At 38.0% G+C, this 25,279-nt stretch overlaps 2 protein-coding genes across 2 annotated transcripts; both read left to right on the top strand.

The window, feature by feature from the left end:
• Nucleotides 1-2,486: 2,486 nt before the first annotated feature.
• On the top strand, nt 2,487-14,706 carry LOC137946264 (uncharacterized). The gene is made up of 11 exons (XM_068792488.1): nt 2,487-2,632; nt 7,208-7,335; nt 7,495-7,557; nt 8,585-8,706; nt 8,822-8,937; nt 9,021-10,560; nt 10,638-10,859; nt 11,743-11,838; nt 11,932-12,126; nt 12,269-12,382; nt 14,316-14,706. The coding sequence occupies exons 1-11, from the start codon at nt 2,532-2,534 to the stop codon at nt 14,574-14,576; spliced, it is 2,958 nt and encodes a 985-aa protein (XP_068648589.1). The 5' UTR covers nt 2,487-2,531; the 3' UTR covers nt 14,577-14,706.
• A 4,881-nt stretch (nt 14,707-19,587) lies between these two features.
• LOC137945290 (auxin-responsive protein IAA27-like) lies at nt 19,588-24,230 on the top strand. The gene is made up of 5 exons (XM_068791105.1): nt 19,588-20,358; nt 21,374-21,603; nt 22,223-22,364; nt 23,450-23,511; nt 23,834-24,230. The coding sequence occupies exons 1-5, from the start codon at nt 19,847-19,849 to the stop codon at nt 23,869-23,871; spliced, it is 984 nt and encodes a 327-aa protein (XP_068647206.1). The 5' UTR covers nt 19,588-19,846; the 3' UTR covers nt 23,872-24,230.
• The last annotated feature ends 1,049 nt before the right edge of the window (nt 24,231-25,279 follow it).

Here is a 25,279-nt window from a genome sequence, read left to right as displayed (position 1 = left end):
TTCATATGCTTATAAACTTACCAATATGTAATTTTCAAACTGAAAATAAAAGGGAGCCACCGAACCAGAATCATAAATGGAAGTGGTGGTGGTGGGGTTTTGTAATTGAAAAGAGAGACAAAAAAGCAGGTGGCACGAGCGGTGAAGCATGTAAATAGTATTGTCCTGACGTGTTGCAGCATATGGGAGCCTGAAATTTGTACTTTTTATGATTCGATGAAAATTACTTTTTTACCTTTTTGCATGAATTATGTTAGTTTTGACGTGCAAAAAAAACGAAACCTTATCTTTAACAAAATATAAGAGCAATAATGGATGTGAGGGAGGCTCTCAAACTTACTTCCAAGTACGTACATCAAATTCAGCAAATGTAATGTTATGGGCATTGCGGGCCTGTTAGGGTTCTGGGGTTAAGTAATAATAGGCCAATATTTTGGGTAGTATTGGCTAAGTGATTAACATTTGGTATCAGAGCAGACACCTGCGTTGCGCATTCAAATCCTGGCAACGGCAGTGACCCAAGCGAAAGGGGTGACCTAGAGGCTGGATTAAAATTACTAGTAGGTCCATAAGGTTGGTTGGGCCAGTGCAACTAGAGTAAGCCTCCAACTAGAGTGGGTCGTCGACCAGTAGAGGGCCGCCATGGACGTCGGCTCACAAAGGTGGGATATGATGTTATGGGCATTGCAGGCTTGTTAGGATCCTAAGGTTAAGTACCTACATCTTCCGTTCCTTATAGGGCGATTTTTTAGGTAGTATTGGTTAGGTGTTTAACATGTAATGAACAAAGCAGGAACATGAAAACCACTAGTTAAATCAAACCAAATATTGTGAAAAGTGAAAAAATAAAATGGAAAGTGAATTACTTTTTAGTGTTAGTATGTTCGATGTAAAGTGTATTAAAAAGTATTTTCTTGTGTTAGTGCCCAAAATGGAAAATGTAGTGGAAAAAAGAGAATTAGTTACTTTTTATAATATACTTTGAAGTAATAATAAACCTAAACAAACATGGTTATTTTTATAATTAGTAATATAATATAATATTAAAATATATTAACATAATAAATAATTAAGTAGGGTATTATATTAATAAATTAAGACATATTGTAGTTATTCTAAATTAATATAATAAATACGAGTTAAAAATAAATTAATATTTTAATTAATTATAAAATATAGAATACATAAACAAAAATGTTTACTTTTATAATGTGTAGATAGTTGATCAAATTATATCAATTTTTTAGTTTAACAATATCTCAATTATCAGTCTAAAATTTAATATAATATTAAAATATATTAACATAATAATTAATTAAGAAGGATATTTTATTAATAAACTAAGATAGATTGTAGTTTAGTCTAAATTAATATGATAACTACGAGTTAAAAATAAATTATTAATTTAATTAATTATAGAATACATAATAAACAAAATATATTTACTTTAATAGTGTTTAGATACTTGATCAAATTCTTAGTTTGACAATATCTTAATTATCACTTTTAAATTAGTAATCTAAAATAATATTAAATTGTATTAGCATAATAAATAATTAAGTTAGTTATTCTATTAATAAATTAAGATATAATATAGTTTAGTCTAAATTAATACAATAATTACGAGTTAAAATTAAATTACTAATTTAATTAATTCTAAAAATATAGAATACTCAAACAAAAAATATATTTTTTAATAATGTCTATATACTTGATAAAATTCTTCATTTAACAATATCTTAGTTATCACTCTTAAATTAGTAAATTAATATAGTATTAACGGTAATGAATATAATAAATAATTTTTTTTTATTAATAACATAAGATAGATTTTAGTGTAATATAAAATAATAATATAACTACTAAGTAAAATAAAATTATTAGTTTAATTAATTATAAGAAATAAAAGTAAAAGGGCTTATAGAGGGAAGAGTGTTCATACGGCGAGAGGGGGAAGAAAGAGAAGAGTAGAGACGACGTTGAGAGGGGGAAAAAAAAGAGGAGCTAAGACGATGAGAGGAGGCAACATGGCTAGTCGTCAAAGAGAGAGAGAGAGATGAGGGTTGGGAAGCAGAAAGGTTTTGAGAGAGAGGACGAAGAGGGAATGTTGAGAGAAAGGGGGATGCACAGAGCATTCAACGAGAGAATAAAAGTGAATGAACTGGGTTTAAGGTTGAATTCACTTTTACTCGTTTTACAAAGCAAGTAAAAGTGAATGAACTAGTTCATTCATTTTCACTTTCATTGTGTGAGAACACTCATACTAACGTTTTTTGGGTAAATGAGAATGAAATCATTTTCACTTTCACTTTCCTTTTGAGTGTACTAACAGGCCCATAGGCTTTATGGGCCGCATATTAGTCCCCGCAATTGGCATGTAGACCCAGCTGGAGACTGACCCGTCAAGCCGGCTTCCACAGCTCGTTTGGTCTTATTTCCCGAAGTTCGCTTTTTTACATATATAAATTTTCGTTTTACAGATCTCTGGCGCCCACTTCTCTCATCTCGCTGCTGCAGCGGAGTGACCCGAGATGGCGACCGCGAAGAGGGTTTCCCTACCTCTTCTCTTCATTCTAATGTTCTTAAGCCATGCTATGGCCTTGTACGAAGATCAAGTTGGGCTAATGGATTGGTGAGTTGCTCTGACCTTCTCGTCTTGCTTTGATTTTGTTATACGTTTTTTTCCACTCTAATCTCAAGCGGAATTATGGATTTTTTTATTTTTTAGTTTCTTTTAGCGCTAGCACTAAATGTTGTCTTTGTTTCCATTGCGAGTGGGTTGATAGCGAACTTCGTATTCCCCTTACTTCATGATTTGGGACTTCAATTCATTGTTTTTTTACTTTATTCCTATGTTTTTTATATGGTCACTACCGAGGGCTTGAGAATTTGTGACGATGCATTAGGAAGTTTGTTGTTTATGTTCTTCGTTAGTTCTTATGATGCAATTCAGCGTTCTGTCATCGTCAATCTCTCATAAGGAGCGGTTTTTCTCTTTCCTTTTTGCTGCTTCATGGTTCATTGTGAGTGTCGCCTTGTGAAAACTTACAGAAAACTCAGTTTAACCCAAACAGAATGGCAAACACGGGAATAAGTCATTATAGAGGACTATGGCTGACTGATGTAAGACACAAGTACCACTCAAATATTCCACTTACCTGCAAAAAAATCTCATCGATGAAGCCAAAACCATGTTCGTACTCATAGTTCAAGAGCTGTTGGACATTCCAATTCCGGCATGTAACAGAAGACGATTAAGAAGCATATCATGTAAATAAGTGTAAGGCACAACAACTTACAACTATTTTTGGACACTCTGATATACTCCAATTTGGATTTTCCTGCTACTTATTTCATGGCTTTAAGTTGAGCCGCATATCCCACTCTGGATATGGAAATACCCACATTAATAGCAGGGTGGATTCTGGCATTGAATAGATTGGCAGATAAGAATATTTGTCCATCTGTAAAGGAAATTACATTAGTTTGAATATAAGCCAAAACATCTCCAGATTGAATCTCAACTACATGTCAGAGTGGTTCCGTCCACTCTTGTTAGAGTTTGTGATCTAAGTTAGGTACTTGGCTTTCCGCACCTTAAATGGCTAGTCTTTTCGGGTTGTATTGGCTAGGTATCTGACTCAGAACTCTAAAGTTAAGTGAGCTTGGGCAAGAGTAATTCTAGGATGGGTGACCTCCTGGGAAGTACTCTTGCCTAGGACTTTAACATGGTATCAGAGCTAGGCACGCCACGGCCCGCGTTCGTATCCCGTGAGAAGCAACTCCAGAATGGGTGGGGTGGGTGTCAGAGTGGTTCCGTCCACTCTTGTTAGAGTTTGTGATCTGAGTTAGGTACTTGGCTTTCCGCACTTTAAATGGCTAGTCTTTTCGGGTTGTATTGGTTAGGTATTTGACTCAGAACTTTGTAGTTAAGCGAGCCTGGGCAAGAGTAATTCTAGGATGGGTGACCTCCTGGAAAATACTTTTGCCTAGGACTTTGACACTACATACACTCTCTTTTGGGTTACAATATTTCCATGTCGATTCACCTCCTAAGTGTCGTGCTTAGAGACAATGGAGGACTTTGGCTGTCTCTGTTGCTTGAATAGCTGTCGAGTCCCCCGGGTGGAGCCTCTTGACATCAAGTGATGAAGCTCAATTTTGAAAGTAGCTATAAGGGGAAACCTGGTCCTATGGGCAGTGGTGGGATCATTCACAACTTTGTGGGGTTGATACTTTTGGCTTACTCTGCCCCCTTTTTGGCACTCAGATTCAACTGAAGTTGGTCAGAGATACCTTTTTCTAGGTCTATAGTTCTTTAGAAATTCTTTTCCCAAAGTCAGCTGGTGGCGGAGGGTGACTCTATTATGGTCATCAGCTTGGTCTCTTGGTGATCTTCACCCCTTGGAGGTTCCACGCTTATCTCAATGAGGTTGATGATCTTTCAGCCTCCATGAACGTCTCTTGGCATCATGTCTCAAGAGATGCCAACCACTTTGTTGCTTGTGCAGGGGTTTTCTGACAACATCTTGTTGCTTTAGACTCCCTTTCTCTTGAGATACGAAAACAGCTTGTCTTGACCCTTTTTTGTTGTTTTTGGTCTCCTCTTTGTATTCCCCTAGTGGGGCCTACTTGTATCTTTCTCTCACATATTATCTAATCGTTATAAAAAAAGGATACTTCAAGGAAAGGTATTTTCTCACTGCTTGTAGTTTTCCTCTCCCTGCTTCTCTACTCTTGGTTGAATGATTTAGCTCATGGCTTATAATTGCCCTTCCTCGACCACTTAAGGTTGCCTCTCGATTATCTGGTCGTAGGTTCAGGATTTTTTTTCTAGATTTTTACATATATTGGAGATTTTTTTAGTTTTTTTTAATTGTATGAAGTTCCATTTCAAGAAAAGGAGTTACATAGACTAATTGGTCTGAAGTCTTTAAGTCTGCCGGGGTTTAAGAAATGACTGTGGATTTTAGATCTTTAAGCAAACTCCCTAAAACAAAGAAGTTTTGATTGCCTTAAGGATATCTTCACCGACAAGGTGGAATGGACCTTTGGCTTAACAACCACATGAGGGGGCTTCTAGTGAGAGGTCTTGGGTTCAAGTCTCAACCTTCAATATTCAAAATAAAAATTGCAATCAATGATTCCCCCAGATTAAGACTTCTGGAAGAAGAAAAAAGAAATTGGGAACTCCATCTGGCCTTGGAGCTTCCTCAATTGGAACTATTCTACTGCAAGATGAATCTCATCAATGTCAATCACTCCAAACTGATAATATATGCCACTTAGAGTTCATCAAACCTAACTGATAATATATGCCATTTAGAGTTCATCAAAGCATTTAGAAATTTCAAATTCCCTGAGTGATAAATGGTTGCAAAGGCAAATATGAAATGATTCATGCATACTAAGAATAACGTTTATATATATATATATATATATATATATATTCTTTTAAACAATTAAGACAGTTAATTAATGTATTATAATTCTTGCAAAGCACTCTCATCTGTTACTAGACAAGATTCAATCCATGCCTTGCTCAGAATTTCATTGAAGGAGAAGCAAAGTTTAACACCCGAGAATGATTTTTGATTCAGTGAAGTAAGGAAGTTAATTAATGTATTACAATTCTTGCAAAGCACTCTCATCTATTGCTAGACAAGATTCAATCTATGCCTTGCTCAGAATTTCATTGAAGGAGAAGGAAAGTTTAACATCCGATAATCATTTCTGATTCAGTGAAGTATCCTCCTTTCTATTTCTACTGTGATATGATAATTTAAGACTGGAAATGACAAAAAGTGAGGGACTAAAGACTCAGTTTGATCAATTGTTAGCTGAGCCCAAAGCTTGGCTTAGGGCATGAGATATTTTAATTTTTAATACAAGAGTAAAACAATCAAAGAATATTTTGGGCATTGTTTGGTTAGGTTAGTTCTACAAATCAAAGGATCAGGTAGCTATCTTTCATTCAAAAACTAGTGAAATTTTTAGATTGGGGTTTCTTGAGCTGTAATCTTCTTTCCTTTAGTACGTTATGAACATACGACTTGATGGATATTAGTGGTGGGCAAGTATTCTTCTACGAGTGCTGCAGTATCTATGTTGATCCTTTGCTCTAATGTAATTCGTTGTGTCTGAAATTAATAGGTTTTAATGGACTTTTATAAGCAATAAAGTAATTCAATGAAGATGATTTAACTGAAACTCGAAAGATCAGTTTCTTGCTCCACATGGTTTCCCTTGCCACCCAATTGTGAGAGAGAGCTGGACTTACTCTGTTTTTTTTTAATTTAGTTTATTTTATTATTTCTTATGGAGGAATGATGAGAAATGACATTTTATTTTTCTATTTTATCTTGTCTTGTTTGTATGAAAATGATCCTCAAAACCAGTGAATCAAAATACTAGTAAACTGCTTCTCAAATTTTCAACTATTTCCACTTCAACCAAAATACCGGTATCCACTCTCAAAATAACCTAAGCTTGTGGAGTCACAATCTTAACTCTGTCATAAATGTCAAGTTAACCTAGTAAATCTCAAGCTACCTCATGGTTCAAACATTTGAAAATTTTGTTGGAAGATTGTACTTATGGAAAAGAAAAAACATTCCCTGTACAATTGGATTTTCACTTCCAACTGTTGAAGATCCGTGTTTGAATGGCAAAGGGAAGCAGGAAGTGAATAAAGAAAGAAAAGCATAGGAAACATAAAATCAGGAAGCAGACAAGGAGCTTCTAAGAAAGATTTGTGAAATTTTAGGAAGTGGACAAAAAAACCATTAAGAAAAAATAGAAAATAATTGCTAGAAAATACTTAAAATAAATTATTTGGACAAGTATAAAGCATGGTTTTCACTTGTAGGAATTCTAATTGTAATCGGTCTGGCTTCATTCACTAATTGAAGGAATAACTTTTAATTCTTTTTGTTACGTTATATTTTACTTTTCTTATAAAAGTTTATGTACACTACCAAAATGTCATGAGCATGTTTCTCCATAGCCATTCCATAAGTCCTGTAGTCTCTAAAACGTATCCAGAAAAATCTAGCAAAATTTTGAGTTGGTTTCCAACATGTGTTTCTGGGGAAGCAAGTTTCCTATATGAAGAACATATTTTAAGTAATTATTTGAAGAGTGTTTTATTGAAGAAGCAGACAGATTTGGATTTTGAGTTTAATGTGTAGCTGGTTTTTTCTTGCAGGCATCAGCAATACATAGGGAAGGTAAAGCATGCTGTATTTCATACTCAGAAAACTGGGAGGAAGCGTGTCATAGTTTCCACTGAAGAAAATGTTGTTGCTTCTCTTGATCTTCGCAGGGGGGAAATTTGTACGTTTTCTTGGGCCTTTTGATCTGAGTGATAGGACACTTTCTGAGTGGTGGTAGATAACTTCTCACAAGAGAGTGGTTTTGAGTGTCCTGAATCTCAAGTTTCAAATGCCTGCTATTGTCTTGCTAATAAATTTCTTGATTTGTTCCTTGCTACAGTTTGGAGACATATCCTAGGGGACAACGATACTGTGGACCAAATTGATATTGCACTTGAGAAATGTAATTGCCATCTTACTTGTACACAATCAAATTTACATTCCATGTTGCATTCTAATTTCTGAATTTTGTTTAAGCTATTTTAGAAAATAGATGCAAAATGTGTTTCCTTTAGAATATGATGATAGCTTTGTAAATTTGCCACTCATTTGTTTCTTTCTTTATTTAGATAGATAGAGAGGATGATCCTGGAAGGTTTAATCATGAGAAAACAAAATTTACAGCTGCTTTACCTATTCATAGGAGCCTATAAGTTGCTACTCCTGCATGAATCGAAGTTGTATCCATGTTATTGGAAATTCAGGAAAGTATAGTTTGATGAAGTAATCAGGGAAAATCAACCATATATTGACTATTGAATTTCAGTGTGATCCTTAATTACTTTTGTAAAGTTGGGTCCAAGGCCCATCCCAAAATGACTAGCCAACTTAGGAAACCTTTTTCCCAACTAATAAACTTAAGATCTTTGTACTCACTAATCTATGTGGGACTATTCCTTAACACTCCCCCTCATGTGTAGGTCCTCTTTTGTCGCTTTACAAGTGGATAATTTAGGTGTACGCCCTCTTTGGTGGCTCTACAAGTGGATAATTTTAGGTGTAGACCCTCTTTTGTGGCTCTATAAGTGGATAGTTTAGGTGTAAGCCCTTTTTTGTGGCTGTACAAGTAGATAGTTTAGGTGTAGGCCTACCTATTATGAGTTCCTGCTCTGATACCATGTAAAGTTGGGTCCAAGGCCTATCCCAAAATGACTAGCCAACTTATGAAACCTCTTTCTCAATTAATAAACTAAAGATCTTTGTACTCACTAATCTATGTGGGACTATTCCTTAACAACTTTTGTACTTTGTATATTTTTCTGCATTTGTAATGGTTATTGAGAGTTGTGGGGTAGACCGCCTCTGTCTTTTAAACCAATGAATTGCTTTATACTAGGTACCGAATAGTTTGGTAACTTGGATAATTCAGCTTTTTTAGGAACTCATTTTTTTCAGTTTATTATTCTATGGCCACTTTTATTATCCTCCAGATGTTGTTACCCTTTCTTCAAATGGTACTGTTTTAAGAGCATGGAATCTTCCCGATGGGCAGATGGTGTGGGAGTCCTTACTCCAAGGGTCAACTCTCTCGAAGTCAGTGTTCTTTGTGCCGGTTAGTAGATAACAATTCCTCCCAAGGTTTTGCATATGTTGCTTTGGTTGTCACTATAATGGAACCATTCTGTGCTGTCAAACTATTTTAAACTTATTCAAGTTTTTCCATGTAGGCAAACATCAAACAGGAAAGGCAAAATACAATCCTTGTTTTAGGTAGAGGTTGTCTCCATGCAGTTTCAAGCATAGATGGTGATGTCCTTTGGAGGAAAGACTTTTCCACAGAAAGGTTTGATATAGTACATTGAATTTCCTGAAAGTTTCTCTGGCCTTGATCTTTATGTTAATTCCCATTTACTGCACTTCTTGCAGCTTGGAAATTATGCAAGTTTTCCAACCTGTTGAAGGTGATGTAATATATGCTGTAGGAGTTGTTGGTTCCTCTCAAGTGCATATTTTCCAAATAAACCCTAAAAATGGAGATCTTGTGAATCACTACAGTGCAACATATCATGCTGGCTTTTTTGGCCATGTATCTCTCGTGGCTAGTGATACTCTTGTTGCAATGGACGCTACGAGGTCAACTTTAGTATTAATAGACCTACAAGGTGGGGGGATTAATTTTCATCAATTCCATGTCTCTGATCTTGTTTCTGACATTTCTGAGCGTGCAACCCTCCTGCCATTAAAGTTGAGTAGCATGTTTGCCATAAAGGCCTCTTCCTTTGTTATACTTTTCAAGGTCAAAAATTGGAAGGCACTAGAAATGGTTGAGAAAATCAGTTATCCTGCTGCTGTTAGTGATGGCCTCTTGATTGCAGAGGGCCAAGAAGCTTTTGGAATTCTGCAACATGAAGGAAGTGGGATTCATCTCAAAGTGAAGCTTGCTGATGACCTCGGGAGTGATTTACTCGATGAATTTCTTAAGATGGACAATAAAAAAGGGGTGATAGAGAAGGTTTTCATAAACAATTATATTCGAACTGACAGGTCTCATGGGTTCAGGGCCCTTATTGTTATGGAAGATCACTCTTTACTATTAGTACAACAGGGTGAAATAGTGTGGAGTAGAGAAGATGGACTTGCCTCTGTGGTGGATATGACAACATCACAATTACCTGTGGAAAAGGAGGGAGTCTCTGTTGCTAAGGTGGAGCATAATCTCTTTGAATGGCTCAAAGGGCATATGCTGAAACTTAAAGGGACTCTAATGCTTGCCAGCCCTGAAGATGTAGCTATTATCCAAGGAATGAGGTCAAAGAACTCTGAAAAGAATAAGATGACACGGGATCACAATGGCTTCAGGAAGCTTCTAATTGTTCTGACCAAAGCAGGAAAGGTTTTGGCGCTCCATACCGGAGATGGACGAGTAGTGTGGTCCTTCTTAGTACCTTCCCTTTGTAAGTCCAAAACTTGCAAAACTCCAAGCGCACTGAATATTTACCAGTGGCGGGTACCACATCACCATGCAATGGACGAGAACCCTAGTGTTCTTGTAGTGGGTAGGTGTGGTCGCGGTTCTGAGGCACTAGGTGTTCTTTCTGTCATTGATTCTTATACTGGGAAGGAGCTTCACTCTGTGAAACTTACTCATTCCATTGTGCAAGTGTTTCCTCTACCATTTACTGATTCTACTGAACAGAGGCTTCATCTTCTAATAGATTATGAGAAGCGTGCTCATTTATATCCAAGTAGTCGTGATTCTTTAAGTGCTTTTCTGAAGGAACAAGCAAACATATACTGGTATTCAGTTGATTCTGAAAGAGGAGTTATAAGGGGCCATACACTTAGGGGTAACTGCATGTCTGAAGTGATTGATGATTACTGCTTTGAGACAAGAGAGCTGTGGTCTATTGTATTTCCTGCAGAAACTGAGAAGATTGCAACAATTGCTAGTAGGAAATCAAATGAGGTTGCTTCCTGTCTATCTGCTTTTACTGTTGCTTTGAGTGTTGCTTTATATTTTCTGATACCTTTTCCGTTTCGTAGGTGGTTCACACTCAGGCAAAAATAATTGCAGATCAAGATGTGTTGTATAAGTATATATCAAAAAGTATGCTTTTTGTTGCGACGGTTTCTCCTAAAGCTGCTGGTGACATTGGCTCTATCACTCCCGAGGAAGCTTCAATAGTTATATATCTCATTGATACTGTCACAGGTCGTATATTGCATCGTGTTACCCATCCTGGTACACAGGGTCCCATCCATGCTGTAAGTCATAATATTGTTGTTTTCTGCTTCATTTAGTTGAATTTTATACATAAGTGAAAAGAAGTAGGGATAGGACGAAGGAAGAAGAAGAACGGCAACAATATGGCACAAAGAACAGTTAAATGCATTACAGGACCTTCTCCATGGTGTATTATTTTTGGGCCCGTTAATGTCATTAGAAGGCGGTTCTTCTCCTGGGGAAGGCAAAAGAAATTTACACGCCTCCTAAAAGAATGAAGAAATTTTTTCCATTATCATTAGTCTCTTCTGCAAATAACACCTTTGACGTTGACCTCAACTTCAAAATGTAAGTGCAGATAAGAGCTGAAATGGATGATTTTTTTATCCTTTATGGGGATGGTTCTGAGGTCTAAAACATCTGTATCTAAAGCAAAATTTATTGATAACTTGGCCGAATATTAGTTTAGCTGAAGCCTAAAATTCAACTTCTGATATCAGTCATTTGAAGGTTAGATCTAAATTTGAATTCATTTTGATGAGAACCATATACTCGATCTACTTTGACTTTTTGAAATCAAATAACCAACATTAGCAAATATTTTTATAAATTCATAGTTCTAGTATTTTATGCTTTTTATAGTTAAAAGTAGATAAATTATAGTAAATAAAAAGAAATAGGTGTTGTCTAATTAAATGGTTGGGTGAATAAAATCAGAAATTAACTAGTCAAGAATAGAAATCTTGTCTACAGATACTTGACTTTGCTGATACTTTCAACGTAATTGCTTCAATTAATGGAGTTGGATAAAACAGAATTGAGTTAACTATCATTCCTTTAGCTGAACTCAGCATGTTTGATCTGCCGCAGATAATACAAAAGAGGGTAGAGAAACTGATCTCTTGTTACTTTTTCCTTCTTAAGGTCTGCAGTGAGAATTGGGTTGTCTACCACTACTTCAATCTCCAAGCACACAGATACCAGATGTCTGTTATTGAGATCTACGATCAGTCACGAGCAGTAAATACTTTTTAATGTACTTTATATTTATCGTTTTCATAAAAAATTCCTTATAGTATTATGTTGATCTTAGTCTTCTTTCCAATGAATCAGGATAACAAAGATGTCTGGAAGCTTGTACTTGGGAAACACAATCTAACTTCCCCAGTCTCATTGTATTCACGGCCAGAAGTGGTGGTGAAGTCCCAGACATACTTTTTCTCACATTCTGTGAGAACTATGGCAGTGACTTCAACAGCCAAGGGAATTACTTCCAAGCAGCTTCTAATTGGTACCATTGGAGATCAGGTCAGATAGACATTACCATTGCTTCAGCTTTTACTGTGATTACTATGGCTACTGGTGCTGTATTAACTTACTACTCTGTTACCATTACATTGATATTCACTTCATCAGCACTTGTCAATAATATAAATGACTCATGCTGCAGGTCTTAGCTTTGGATAAGAGATATCTAGATCCCCGCCGTTCTCCTAATCCCACGCAGTCTGAGAAAGAGGAGGGAGTTATACCATTGACGGATTCGTTACCTATAATTCCTCAGGTGAATTGCCCTTTTCTTTTTTCCATATTAGCTATAGTGCATTGTTGTACAATAAATGCACACTTGAGGCTGGCAATGAGGTTATCTGTTCTTCCACATCATGACACGCGAGTACCAGTTCCATAGGAGCTTTATTGAACTTTTCCCTTTTCTTATCATTGATAAATTTTCGGCTTGACCGTATTAAAAAAAGGCTTGGCCTAGACATGAAATTCTGGAGATTCATCTTATGGCAGCAATCTGTTGCTAGGACTAGGGCCTGATAGTTCCAGGTTACCTCTGAGATAAGGTGTTTATAGTTTGGACGCATTTCTGATAGAATTCATATTTGTGTTTGGTCATTAGAACTAAACTCACATGGGCCATGCAAGGGGGAGCTAGGAGAGTTAAATTTAGAAGGTTTTGGAATGCCTTGGGCACCAAGAAAGAAGGTGTGGGTGGTGGGTGGGTGGGGGACAGCCTCTAGGGGTGTTTTGGGCATTCTCTTGTCAGAAGTCCAAAAGTTAATTAAAAAAAGGAGTCTTAAGTTAGAAAGTCATGTTTAGGGTGTGAGTCTTAGTTAGAGTTTCCTATTTGATTAATTGCGAAGTTATAAATAGAAAAAGCTTAGCTAGGGCCAGGCCTGCCTAAGTCTTTATTTCGTTTTGCTTCTCTTCCCACTCTCTACTTGTGCTCTACCTCTTCTCTTCTCCCCTTTTCTCTTTTCTTCTCTTCTCCTCTCAGTTTCTCTTATCTCTTCCTTCAGCCCTCTTAATCTGCCTCTCTCAATTTTTCCTTGCACTTGGCTGAAAATATAAGAATTTTCCAAAGAGGGTTCTATCAATTTCATGGTGTAATAAGAATAATTTGAGAATACAAAAGCAAATAGGTGGAAAGGTTTTCAATACAATCAAGCAATTGCAATCTTATATTTCTACTGGTGAGTTCCTTTTTAATTTATTGGAAACCATCCTTGAAGTGGACTTCATGATGATAAGAACACAAATAAAAACTTTGGTGCATTAAATACTTGTTGTTATGCATCAATTTGTGATCATTACATGCCTATCCATGTAGTGAATTTGTCTTGTGTTAACATCACACCATTATAGTGTTAGTTTTTTTTATTATCTTGATTCTGTGTTCTTCAATCCTAGCCCATGGATATCGGATCTAAAGCCCATGTGAGTAGGAATTCCCAGCTTGTGGGCATGCCCCTGTGTGGTTCATTTTGAGTGCATTTTGACAGGTTAAAATGTACTCTTTAGTAATGCGAAGCATGGGGAGATTTGATTGTTTTGTAATATTTTGAGGTTTGTTTGGTATTTATCACTCAATGGGAAGGCCATAAATCTGTAACTTAGCTTTGCGATCTTCTCTCAGAGTTGTTAGTTGAAGGCAACTCATTTGGTTTTTTGAGTTTGAGAAAGTGAGCCTTAAATAATTGGATCCATGAATGAGAAACTTGCAATTTGTTTTTTGATCAGCTGTGCTGTTGATTGTGTTGCACGTTTGTGTAAATATGTAACTCATACAAAATTAACTGCTTTTAGTAAATGAGATTTGTAGCTAAATAAAAAATATCTAATAGTTCATTGCTGTTAGTTTGATTTAAAACATGTTGCCTCTTAATTATTTTTTCATGAAACCTTGCCTCATTTCTGATTGTAAGGATGGATGTTTACTTTCAGTTGTGCATTCATTTTCCCCTAATACTATCAAGAATCTGAAAACATCCTGAACGCCTCCAGTTGTAGCAACTCGGTTGTCATGCTGCATAAGATGCCCCTAGCCATACTAAAGAAGAACTGATAAACAGACATGCTAGCAATACCCACATGCTGCTTGGGTGTACAGATGCTAGCTGATAGGTTTTTCAATGTTTATTAAGGTCTTGTTATCAATCTGTGGTTTCTATTAATTCTCAGTCTTGTTGCATTTATCTATGTTGCAGTCATATGTCACACATTCGCTTAAAGTGGAAGGTTTACGTGGCATACTTACAGTTCCTGCAACTCTAGAGTCAACCAGCTTGGTTTTCTCGTATGGAGTGGATCTCTTTTTCACCAGGGTTGCACCATCTCGTAATTATGATTCCCTAACAGAAGACTTCAGTTATGCTTTGCTTTTGATCACCATTGTTGCACTCGTAGCTGCAATTTTTGTAACATGGGTATTATCGGAGAAAAAGGAACTGCGAGAGAAGTGGAGGTGAAATCATCCCCCCTTTTTCTCGTGGTATTCTGTTTGCTCAATGAATTTTTGAGATCCCAAGTAGAACTTTTTTCAATAACATTTGGGAGTCTTTGCTCCCATCATGTAATATTAACCCTTATTTAGCAACAGTTCTTCAGAATCACAATTAGCTTTTCGAGTCTCTACAGGTGCATGCGTGGTTGTTGTTGTAAAGTTGTCGATTGCAGTTATACCACCTAAAGCAGGAAGCGGCACAGTGAATGACCCTGGACGTGAAGTTGACATAAAAAACACCAGCTCATCATATCCTTAAAATTCTATTCTCCTGTTTTGATAGTGAACGCCATTGAAAGCCAGCACTGGCTCTGTTTCCAGATAGTTTTCAAATCTTCACATCATTGGAAGAGATTGATACTTTCCTGTCAAATGCTTTGCAGTACATCCACCAGGTAGCAAGACTAATTTTACCGAGAGAGACACCAAAGCAAGAAAGTGGTCCGCTTAACACCTGTCTGTGAAAGAAAAAGCCATGTGATAACGGCATTGCTTGTTCTTTTGCTTGGGTTTTTCTTTATATGCGCAAGCAGAATTTAGTTCGCCCCAGCAGTCTTTTAGTGATTTCCGATTCAAACGCATTATTGGTCCCAACCTCCTTGCCCTGTGCTAACAATAATTGGGTGCAGGTGCTGGTGCAGGCGAGGATCGTTTTCAGTGGAAGGAAAGGCTTTGCAAGATCTACCCAGCAACGGTGAGTCAATATATTTATAATTTATTGGCGCAACTGCAAAGTGGGGCATTTCAGAGATGGGAGCACTCAATGCTGAAAGTCGACTCCTACGGCTTTCTGATTATGGTCCGGATTTTCTTTAAAAAATCTAAAACAAAAAAGTTATGCAGATTGAAAAAACCTAGACTAGTCATCGATAATAGTAGCTGTGCAGTCATCCGTGCAGTAATGGCTTCCGAGAGAATGTTTCTCTTTTTCAAGGCCAAGGCCTCCGATGCAGGCAGCCAGAAATTCTGATCGAGACATATACCGGCACAACGTTCTATAGTTATAACGCTCTATTCTGTCCAGCCCATGGTGAGTTTTGCCGAAAGCTCCATGACAGAACTCCTGGTTCAGCTTTATCGCAGTGCATCCACCTCAAACCGCGAACGGCGCACGTTTCCTCGCGCAGACCCGTCTCATTTAGCTTCACCCAAACTGTCGTTCACGAGAAGATGTCGACCCTATTTTTGGATCGAACACTCTAACCACCCGAATTAGAGAAAGCCGGCGGGGGCATCCAAAAGCCCAACCGGTAAAAAAAACTAGCATCTGGAAAAGGAAGGAGACCGAGGAGGTGGAATAGAGGGAAGAAGATCTGGTTGGAACGAATTTGAACGCAGTCACCTATGATAGTTGGTTGTGGACCCTCGGTGCCGGGCACGCGAAGAGATTCGATAATCCGTCACTGTTGTATCCAACACTGCACTCAGTAGAGCTCCCCTCCACTGAGTGCTCCATTGACTGAAGGTGAGTGAGAATTTTTTAAGTGTGATGATTCTCGCTTTTAATCAATTACTTACCCCTGCATCCATCCAAAAACCATGGCATAAGTACCAAAGTGCTCGTGATGGTGCTTCCACCTCTCTCTCTCTCTCAAACCAGATGGCACGGAGAAATACCCAGAATACCCAATGTAAATCAGGCAATCCAACGGTCACGATCACATTAGCCTATGGAGCTGAGAGCCTTGACTCCTAATTCGGTAATGTCACCTCGCGAGTGTTATTTCATACCTGGTTGCGGAAAAGCAGATAACAAATAACGGAGCGCAACCATATTTAGAAGTAAAACGTCATTTATCAAGGGGAAGGGTTGTTTTGTTGACTAGAATGACTCGAGGAAAAGATGAAAGGTAGGGTGGTGAGGTGTCGGTTGTCCATGGCGCTGGGCCCGATTTGGGCTAAATGTCACCTGGGTGGGCGACAGGCGGGGCCCATCACGCGCCGAGGGCCAAACCGATTTTGTTTATGGAAAGAGGGGGAGAGAGGGAGTAGATGCCTTCCCGGGCCGGGCAGGGCCGCTTTAAGAGGAAAGGATGAGCACAAGAGTAAGTGGAAACACCAACGAAGTGGGACCCACCAATTTTATTTATTTTATTTTTTATTTTTTATAATCATTTGAAATGAATTGCAATGCTGCTCCACCCACCAACCATTTAATCCCTCCCTCTTCAATAAAAAGAAATTACTTTTAGGCTTTTAGCTATATAATTGACCGAGTAAATGTAAAAAAAAAAAAAAAAAAGACCAATAATTGTACATGCGGCAAGTTGGATCAACTTGTCACCGTGGCATCGACCACTGTGGTGTCAAACCGGTCAACTTGACAGCAGCAAGTGGGTCCACCTCCGTGGAAAGTAAAAAAAAGGGAAAATCGTCTTTGTAATTCCTATAAAAAGAAAAAGAAAAAGAAGGAGAGAGAGAGAGAGAGAGAGTGAGGGATGAAGGGTCGATGAGGCAGCACCAACCTGTCAATCGCATCATCTTATTCGACCACAAAGGCACGTGGAAGAAACTCATGGTGGGGCCAAGAGGAGCAGGCCGCTGCTCGATTGCGCCGTACGCACAGCTCATCCATCAGAGGCTCGACCGTACCGCGGGTAAGTAAACATGAAATGCTCTCTCTCTCTCTCTTAATTCTTAATCCAGAGCATAAAGTCGGATTAAAGCAGGCCTTTTGGTTTTAATTAAGAGTTACAGATAATAATAATAATGTCATTTTCACTTCTTTAATTTTAGTGTTAATTTTTTTAAAAAAAGAGTCATTAGAGGGGAATGATCAGATGGGAACGAAGGAATTCACTTTAATAGAGAAAAAGTTCAAAGTTCCCATTCCATCGGGCCCCACTCCATTTTCAAGATGAAAAAAAAAAAAAAAAAAAAGTTTCCGCTTGTTCTATTCCTTGGAGATCAACTCGGGAGTGGGCCCTCCCCCCCTACCAAAGGAGTATTACCAAATATCTATACTACTCTAATTAACCAAACTTTAACAGATTCCTAATATGCTTTTAATCTCATTATTTTTCCTTTTAATCTTTTTTAAGAATTTTAATTTATTTTATTACGCTAAAATAAAAAGGGCATTAGAAAAAAATACATAAAAGAGGGGTAACATCGTCAACTTTTTGAATTTTTCTATTTATAATATCTCTTGGGGACGGACGGAAAGAAAGGAAAACAACTGTTTCCGGGAAAGCCGATGTGCTTTCGGCCGTGTCTCGCTGCAGTGGCAATTATGGGATTTTCTATGAAAATTTTACCCATTATTGTTGTCAGCAGTTGGTACGATTGTAAATATCTCCAATATCAACGTCGGATTATTTACCTTTTGTATTCAATCCACGGTTAAACGACTCACAAAAGCTTGTTTAAGGATATTTTAGGGACTCTTGATTGCTGTCGACTTCATAATCCCGTTTTGAGAAACACCGTGCGAAAGTAGTGGGGCGTGATCTTGTTCCCCTGTTCCTGAACCGTTCACCCCCGACAGCCGGTCAGCGGGTGGTCCTTTTACTCTTTTTCCTTTCGGAAGCCCGGCTATAACCGGTGCTTTTCAAAGTCAACACTCGACTCTTCTCTCTCTCAGTCTCATGCCGTCAAAGCGGGAACGAGCCGAGTGTCTTAGAAGACGTGGCGTAATCCTGACCGACGAAGTTTTGATCTTTTGACCGTCGACCGAGTGTGTGATCTTTCTCGGACTACAATAATGGCGGCTGGAGGCAGGCGTGGTAAAAAAGAATCATTTTCACTGATCTTATCTGCCTTCTCGTGCGGTTTGACGATGACGACTGTAAACGAGCAGAAAATTAAGAGGAAAGATGGAAAACTAAAAAAAAAAAAAAAAAGGTGAAAAGGAGACCCGCGTGCTTGTTCCTGTGTTTCCGAGAATTTTACTTTTTTTTTTTTTTTAAATTTCTTATACGATCAATTCTTGAATTTCAGTTCGAATTTTCCGTTTTCTCACTTGTAACTTGGAATCGAAGGAGATGAAAATGAAATTTATGTACTTTTTGGCATTAAAGTCGAATTTTTGGATGGATTACAAGTTACAAGCGGCATGAAGTGCGATTGATCTCTCTCAGATATTGTCGCAGGAGGATTTTGTTTCAGTGTTTTTACAGGTGAATATTAAATAGCCGCTATATTTTTATGCCGATGAGCGTTTCTTTTCCAAGATGAGAAGGCGTTAATCCAGTTCTTCAACTAAGCTCCTCTGCATTCATACCAATACAATTATTTCCTGCATCTTCAATCGAGTAGTTTACCTTTCTGTCTTGAGAAGTCTTAACATCTCTTGAATTCTCAGGTGTTTGACATTAATTTCTCCAGTCTGCTGTCGGATCATTCCATGATTTTCCTACTTCTCTCAGCAGGAGCTAGATGGTTTTGCTTTTGCTTTTCCGTTATCATTTATTTCGTATTCCTTGCGATTTGGATATTTACATCGATTTCTGCAACTTTTTTTACGAGACAGGATCGAGTTTCCGGCCAAATCTCGAAATTATCGTTTCGGATCTGCAGTTTTGTCCGCCTGAAAAATCCCAGCGGTCGTATGGTAGCCTTCGTCCAATCCCTTTCTTCGTATTTTCTACTTTACTCTCTCTCTCTCCTTCTCTCCCCTTCCTTTCCCCTCGAGCCGTACGGTTTGATTCCTTGGCCGGGTTTCTTTCCGGTTTCTTTGTCGAGTGTTGGCTAACATGCGCCCCCTTGTCTGGTTTGGACTTCGCCGTGTAAGTTAGGCTCACATTAGCATCCAGAGGCGCGCGTTAGAGATCTACCTTTACTTCGATAAAAGGATACCGAGAGCATTATCTGAAACGTTGCCGGAAACTTTCAGTAGGTTGTCGGTAGGGTTGCCCGAAAAGGTAGAAAGATTGAAAAATAAAATAAAATAAAATAAAATAAAATAAAAATAAAGAAACGAGAAAAGTAAAACAGTTTCGGTTCTCTTACATGGCCTTTTTCTCCACCTATCTTATTGCTCTCACTTGACACAGAAATTTTGTGCTCGCCTTCTCCCCCTTTGTTTTTCTGGCAGAAGAGAAGAGAAGCTGGTGTGTGCAAAACTTGTAATAGAAAGTGATACAGAAAGGCCGGGGAAGCTTCTCAGCCATCAAAAACCTCATTTGCTCCCGAGTCTGTGGGGAGAGTTTCTTCTTGTGCGGCTGTTCTACCAAGCTTTCGAGATTGTTCATTTCATGCTATTTTACAGAGTTACTTAGCTCTGCGGTCGTTTTAATGTCTCCTCCCCTGGAACATGATTACATAGGCTTATCAGAGGTTCCTTCCATGGAAAGCTCTGAGAAGATCTCTTCCTCTGCTTCTACTGTTACTACAGAGGAAGATGCAAAGAGCAACGCTCTCAAGTATAAGGAAACTGAGCTCAGGCTTGGTTTGCCGGGCTCTGAATCCCCCGAGAGAAAGGCAGACAAAGGGGCTTATAATACCGGGGTCCTGAAGAATTTTGTGTCTGGCGCAAAGAGGGGTTTCTCTGACGCCATTGATGTGTCTGGTAAATGGAATTTTTCAGGAGGGAGTGGATCCGAGCATGAGATGGGAAAAGGAGCCACTTTATTTTCTCCTAGGGGTGGGAATGTGGGAAAAAATTCAAATGGGTTGGAAGGTAACGGCCAGCAGTCGGGCCTGGCGGTTCCTCCGCCAATGAATGAAGTTATCTCATCGCCGAAGCCTGCTCAGGAGAAGACTCAGGTTTCTGCTGCAAATGACCATGCCGCTGCTCCTGCTGCGAAGTAAGTAGTTTGTATCTGTTTTTGCTGCAAATGACCATGGCTTTTCTTCCCTTGACCTTTTTATCTTGTAATTTTTTTGTGGCTGACACGATAGAGAGATCAGTGACCATGCCTTCTTTTCGTTCTTGGACGGGTAGGGTCGTGAAGATACATTGCTCCTTGTGTCTCATTAGTTGATTTTCGAACAAATTGTTTTCTTTTCTTGTTGCTGTTCCTGCCGCTATGGCGTTGGTGCTGGGGTGTCTGTGTTTCTTCTTCTTCTTCTCCATATTTTCTCCATATTTTCGTGTAGTGGACGTTAGTGGTCTTTCCACACGGTTTTGTGGTGCCTGTGTACTCATTCTTATTATTTAATTAGTTCCAGTTCAATTTTTTCCTTCTCTATTTTACAAACTCTTCCGTTGATAATTTGGACATGTTAGCTGCAAAGCCAAAGGTCTTTTTCATTTGAGTAGAAGCTGATCAAATTTGCCTTGATTTTTCTTGATTTTTTTTTTTTTTATTTTTCTTAATGAAATCATGTCTCTGCCGTGTGGTTTAAAACTTATCCTGCCTGTTTTAGTTCTGGGTTAACACTATAATTTTTGTTGATGATCTATGGGGGATTCTCATGGTCGTTTTCCAAATTTCTTGTTGATTGAGCTTTTGTTGGATTTTTAGTTTTGATTTTATGTTAGTTAAGGTTGCTTAAATTTTTTATTTCTCTTCAGGTTTCCGTGTAATAGGAACATGGATAAATTTCCTTGTAGTAGTATATGACTGGGAAAGTTTTCATGAAGTAGCTCTGCTGCAAGATTTTTATAGTTTAAGGGATCTTTCCTTGCGTCCTTGATTTTCTTTTCTTTTTTCAATTAATTTGTGTTTTATTAATTAAAACCTCGTCAGAGTAAACTTTTTGATAAATGAATTGAATAACCATCTTTTCAGCGTAACAATTCTCAGATCTCAGGCAGTCACTCTATTTTAGTGACTGTTTTTTTTTTCCCTAAGGGTTGAAGTTGAATGTTTGGAACAGGGCACAGGTTGTAGGTTGGCCCCCGATTCGATCTTTCAGGAAAAATACGATGGCTACAAACCCAGCAAAGAACAGTGAAGATGGAGATGGCAAGGCAGGAGTTGGTTGCTTGTATGTCAAGGTTAGCATGGATGGTGCTCCATATCTGAGGAAAGTGGACTTGAAAACCTATAACAACTACATGGAACTCTCTTCAGCACTGGAGAAGATGTTCAGCTGTTTTACCATTGGTGAGACATGTTTCTGCTTCTTTCTGAAACTTATCCTTCTTTTCTTGCGTCAAGTGTTAAATTTTTGCTTTCATTGCGTTGGAGGTAGATTTGAAATACCTGTGAGCTATGAATCTACTTGAAGGACCTCAAAGATTAAAAATACATGTTTTTCTGCCTTTTCTGCCTACTATGTTATTTTATAAAATATTAGGAGATATTTATTTGCATTTTCCTACCTATTTTCTGTTGTACTGAAAAGGAAGGTGTTTTCTTGAGGTAATTGTTTTTCTCTATGATGCATTTAGATCAGGATGGAATTTGATTTCGGGTTTAAAAGTCTTTACTTTTTTAAGCCATGTAATTTGTTTTTTAGGGACTTCTTCTATTCAAAAAATAGTTTTTTATGTCCTTTTACTTCTTATTTCTTCAAGGAGACTGGGGTTTTGTATTATTTTCATATGGTCATTTTGGCAAGTACTTTCTGTGTTTTTACAGCATTTTGTATTTTTGTTTTATTTTTATTTTCATCTTACTCACTAGTTGAGAGTATTTCTTCTCTTCTGGATATGATTTTGGATGAATGTCTGACGATTTAGCACAACTAAGGGTTTAGTGGTGTTTGCGTTTGGTTTTGCAGGGCAATGCGGATCTCATGGAGTGCCGGGCAGGGACGGGTTGAGTGAGAGCCGACTGATGGATCTTCTTCATGGATCTGAGTATGTCCTTACCTATGAAGACAAGGATGGGGATTGGATGCTTGTTGGTGATGTTCCATGGGAGTAAGTCTAGTTTTCTACTTTTCTGCAGAAAATTTCTTGTTATTAATTGTTATTGTTGTCTCCATGAAACCTGTGTTAAAAAAAGCATAAATCATGTGGCCTGTTAATTTCAACTATAATTTTATTTTTTTACTGAAAGGCAAATTATAAAATATTGTCCTTGGCCCATTTTTGGTAATGGACTGATGAAAACATTATAGTATGGAAATTTGTAGAATTAGTAGTGTATTTTTTCGATGGTTCCTTAAACTATATGTCCATTAATTGTTCGCACTATTATGGTGTTTTTTTAAATTTTTTATCATGTTTTTTAAGATTCATGACTAATTTTGTGAGAGAAAAACCAAATGGTTGAATTTGTGTTCAAATTCTCAGAGCAGTGATTCCTTAATCCTGTTGGCAACTGGCCAGATTGTGCAGTATGAAGTGAAACTCTATCATTGAAAGTGAAGGGGATTTGTTTTTGAGGGCATAAAATAAGTTGCTGTTGGGGGGAAAAAAGTGAAATTAGCTTTCTTGGTTTGACAATTAATTCACTGGGAAATGAAGATACCTGGATTAGAAATTAAAGGGAAAGAGTTTCTAAAATTTTAAAAGAAATAAAAGTATAGTATACTAGAAATTTTTTGGTACACTGCCATAGGTACTGGGTATGGTCACATTGAACAGGAAGTGGGAAAACGTGCATGTGTTATATAATGTTGTTCTGAAGCCAACTCCCAAGCATTTGTCCTGTCTCTGCAAGTTGCTCTGATCTGATCCAATCCATTATGATCTTGAAAAAGTAACATGGACGACCCTTTTTTGGCTTGTTTATCAGTTTGTCTTTTTTGCAACATGGGTCAGATTGTACTAATTTTGTTTTAGCTTGTCAAATAATCTGATTGCTCCAAGACTGCATTGATGAAATTTAAACATGAGGGGGCTGTTGATGTTTAATTTTCACTAAAATTTTTATAATATAACATTTTAGACTCCACTACTCAATCTGCTGTCTCTGGTTCTTCATTTATGCATTAGTTAGTCATTACTTCTTTCTGAATCTCTTAAAAAGACTTGTTGATATGTGTTGTTTAAATTTGTAGGATGTTCACTGACTCTTGTAAGCGACTGAGGATCATGAAGGGTTCTGAGGCAATTGGACTGGGTAAAATCCTATTACATTAGTTCTAACAGCCTCTTCTTTTATGATAACTCCATGAATTATCACTCAATATTCCTGATCCGTACTTCCAAGTCAAACTGGCAGGGTCCCTCTTTGTATGCTTAAAGTGACTGGAACGCTTTTGCTTTTAAAAATACTGCCCAATGATGAGATTTTCTGCCACCTTTCATTACCACATTGTTTCTTAAAACCTTACCGGAAGACGAAGTTCTTGAATTCTTGCCTTGCTTTTACCTTGTATGAAGGTAGATACCTCACATGAATTGAAGTGACTGATTTATTTAACTTTCGTGTTTTTTCTCAGCTCCAAGGGCTATGGAGAAGTGCAAGAACCGGAACTAGCATTTACACCCCATCCTTCCCAAGCAACTTGATTGAATATAGCCTTTTCTAAATGGAAAAGGTTGAAGCGGAACCAGAGTCGTCATCGTCTTTCCTAGTCATACATATACCTAAGTATTGTTTTTAAGGTTTGCTGTTTTGCACGGACTGAGCTTGCAGTAGTAGTCATCGTTGTTTAGAGACATGCTACTAGATTGTCTTTCAGTGCTCTGTATTTTGAATGCCCTCTTTGCGTTTTAATCTATGTAAATGTTTGGTTTGCTGCCTGCAAATGCTCGCCCTCTTTTTCTTTCCATCTCCTCCTCACTGTTCCTTCCATGAAGCAGAGTTAATGAGAAAACGATTTTGATTCTTTTTCACACTCTTGAGCAGAAATTGATTCTTTTCACACTCGGGAGCAGAACTAGGATTAACCAATTTCATTATCGATTTTCGTAGACATAGTGGACAAACCGAAGAAGTGTCTTGAACTAATCAGAAGTCCCATCTCTGGATCAGGCACGATTGTACTATTCATCGAATGAGATAGTCGTTTAAGCTGGAGTCAGATCAGTGGGGATCGACTTCAATGTCTTGGCCCGTGTTCTTCCCACAACCATAGAATTTGTTACTGTTTTGGAGCCGACAAGTCGCAGTTTGACGAGTTTAATTTTTCTTTCTGTTGGCCCCTCCCTACGCTGTTTGTGCCGTCTTTTGTGTAATGTTTATTAAGAAACTAACTTGGCGGGCATCCCCCATTAAAAATTTCCCAAAGAAGACGTCAAACAAAAGCTTTCCGTCTTATTTTAATGGCGGATATCTTCTCCAGAAAAACCAACGCTGCCCCCAAGTATCGCATCGAGGGAAAAAATGGAAACGAGGAAGGGCTGCAACCGGTGCTGTGTCTCCTCAAAACCGGGTAATTTGTTTTCTCAGAAAATGATGCCAACTTGCCTCAATATTTATCTGCTACTCGGCTCTTCCTCTCTCAAAATTCCCAAAAAGATAATGTTAGGAAACGCAGACACAGATCCCTTCCACTATGATTTTTTTTTTTTTTTAAAAAAATGGGATTGAGAAGTGAGGGAAATATTCTCTCTCGGATCACTCAAAATTTGAATGGGGGACGGCTTTTGATGCAGCTTTTTACTCCACGGAAACCTTTTTTTCTTATCTCAATCTTCTCTTCTTTTGGTGCAATTTTTTTCTTCAAAGTTCAATGACTTCTTGAAAGTTTTCAAGTGCAATGGGGTCCACGTCAGACGTCGCATATGTGACCAGCAGACCCACCACGGATGTGCCGTAACACTAGCCCTGACCGCATGGTACGGGCTTTGATTGGACAATTAAGAGCATCCCTGAGGAGGAAGGGAAGGGGGGGGGCTCCATTGCAACATTATTGAACATCCGTGTGTGGGGGGTACTGTTT

Source organism: Aristolochia californica, unplaced genomic scaffold, assembly GCF_029961685.1.
Source record: "Aristolochia californica isolate CCGP_79_NKW_82.1479 unplaced genomic scaffold, dmAriCali1.0.hap1 SCAF_12, whole genome shotgun sequence".
Lineage (NCBI taxonomy): Eukaryota > Viridiplantae > Streptophyta > Magnoliopsida > Piperales > Aristolochiaceae > Aristolochia > Aristolochia californica.
Note: the sequence above shows the minus strand (reverse complement) of the source record. Positions and strands in the feature narration are given on the sequence as shown.

Coding starts and splice junctions, on each gene's coding strand:
- LOC137946264 (XM_068792488.1), top strand. CDS start 2,532: ATGGCGACCGCGAAGAGGGTTTCCCTACCTCTTCTCTTCATTCTAATG. Junction 2,633..7,207: donor CAAGTTGGGCTAATGGATTG/GTGAGTTGCTCT, acceptor TTTTTCTTGCAG/GCATCAGCAATACATAGGGA. Junction 7,336..7,494: donor TCTTCGCAGGGGGGAAATTT/GTACGTTTTCTT, acceptor TCCTTGCTACAG/TTTGGAGACATATCCTAGGG.
- LOC137945290 (XM_068791105.1), top strand. CDS start 19,847: ATGTCTCCTCCCCTGGAACATGATTACATAGGCTTATCAGAGGTTCCT. Junction 21,604..22,222: donor GTTCAGCTGTTTTACCATTG/GTGAGACATGTT, acceptor TTGGTTTTGCAG/GGCAATGCGGATCTCATGGA. Junction 22,365..23,449: donor GTTGGTGATGTTCCATGGGA/GTAAGTCTAGTT, acceptor TTAAATTTGTAG/GATGTTCACTGACTCTTGTA.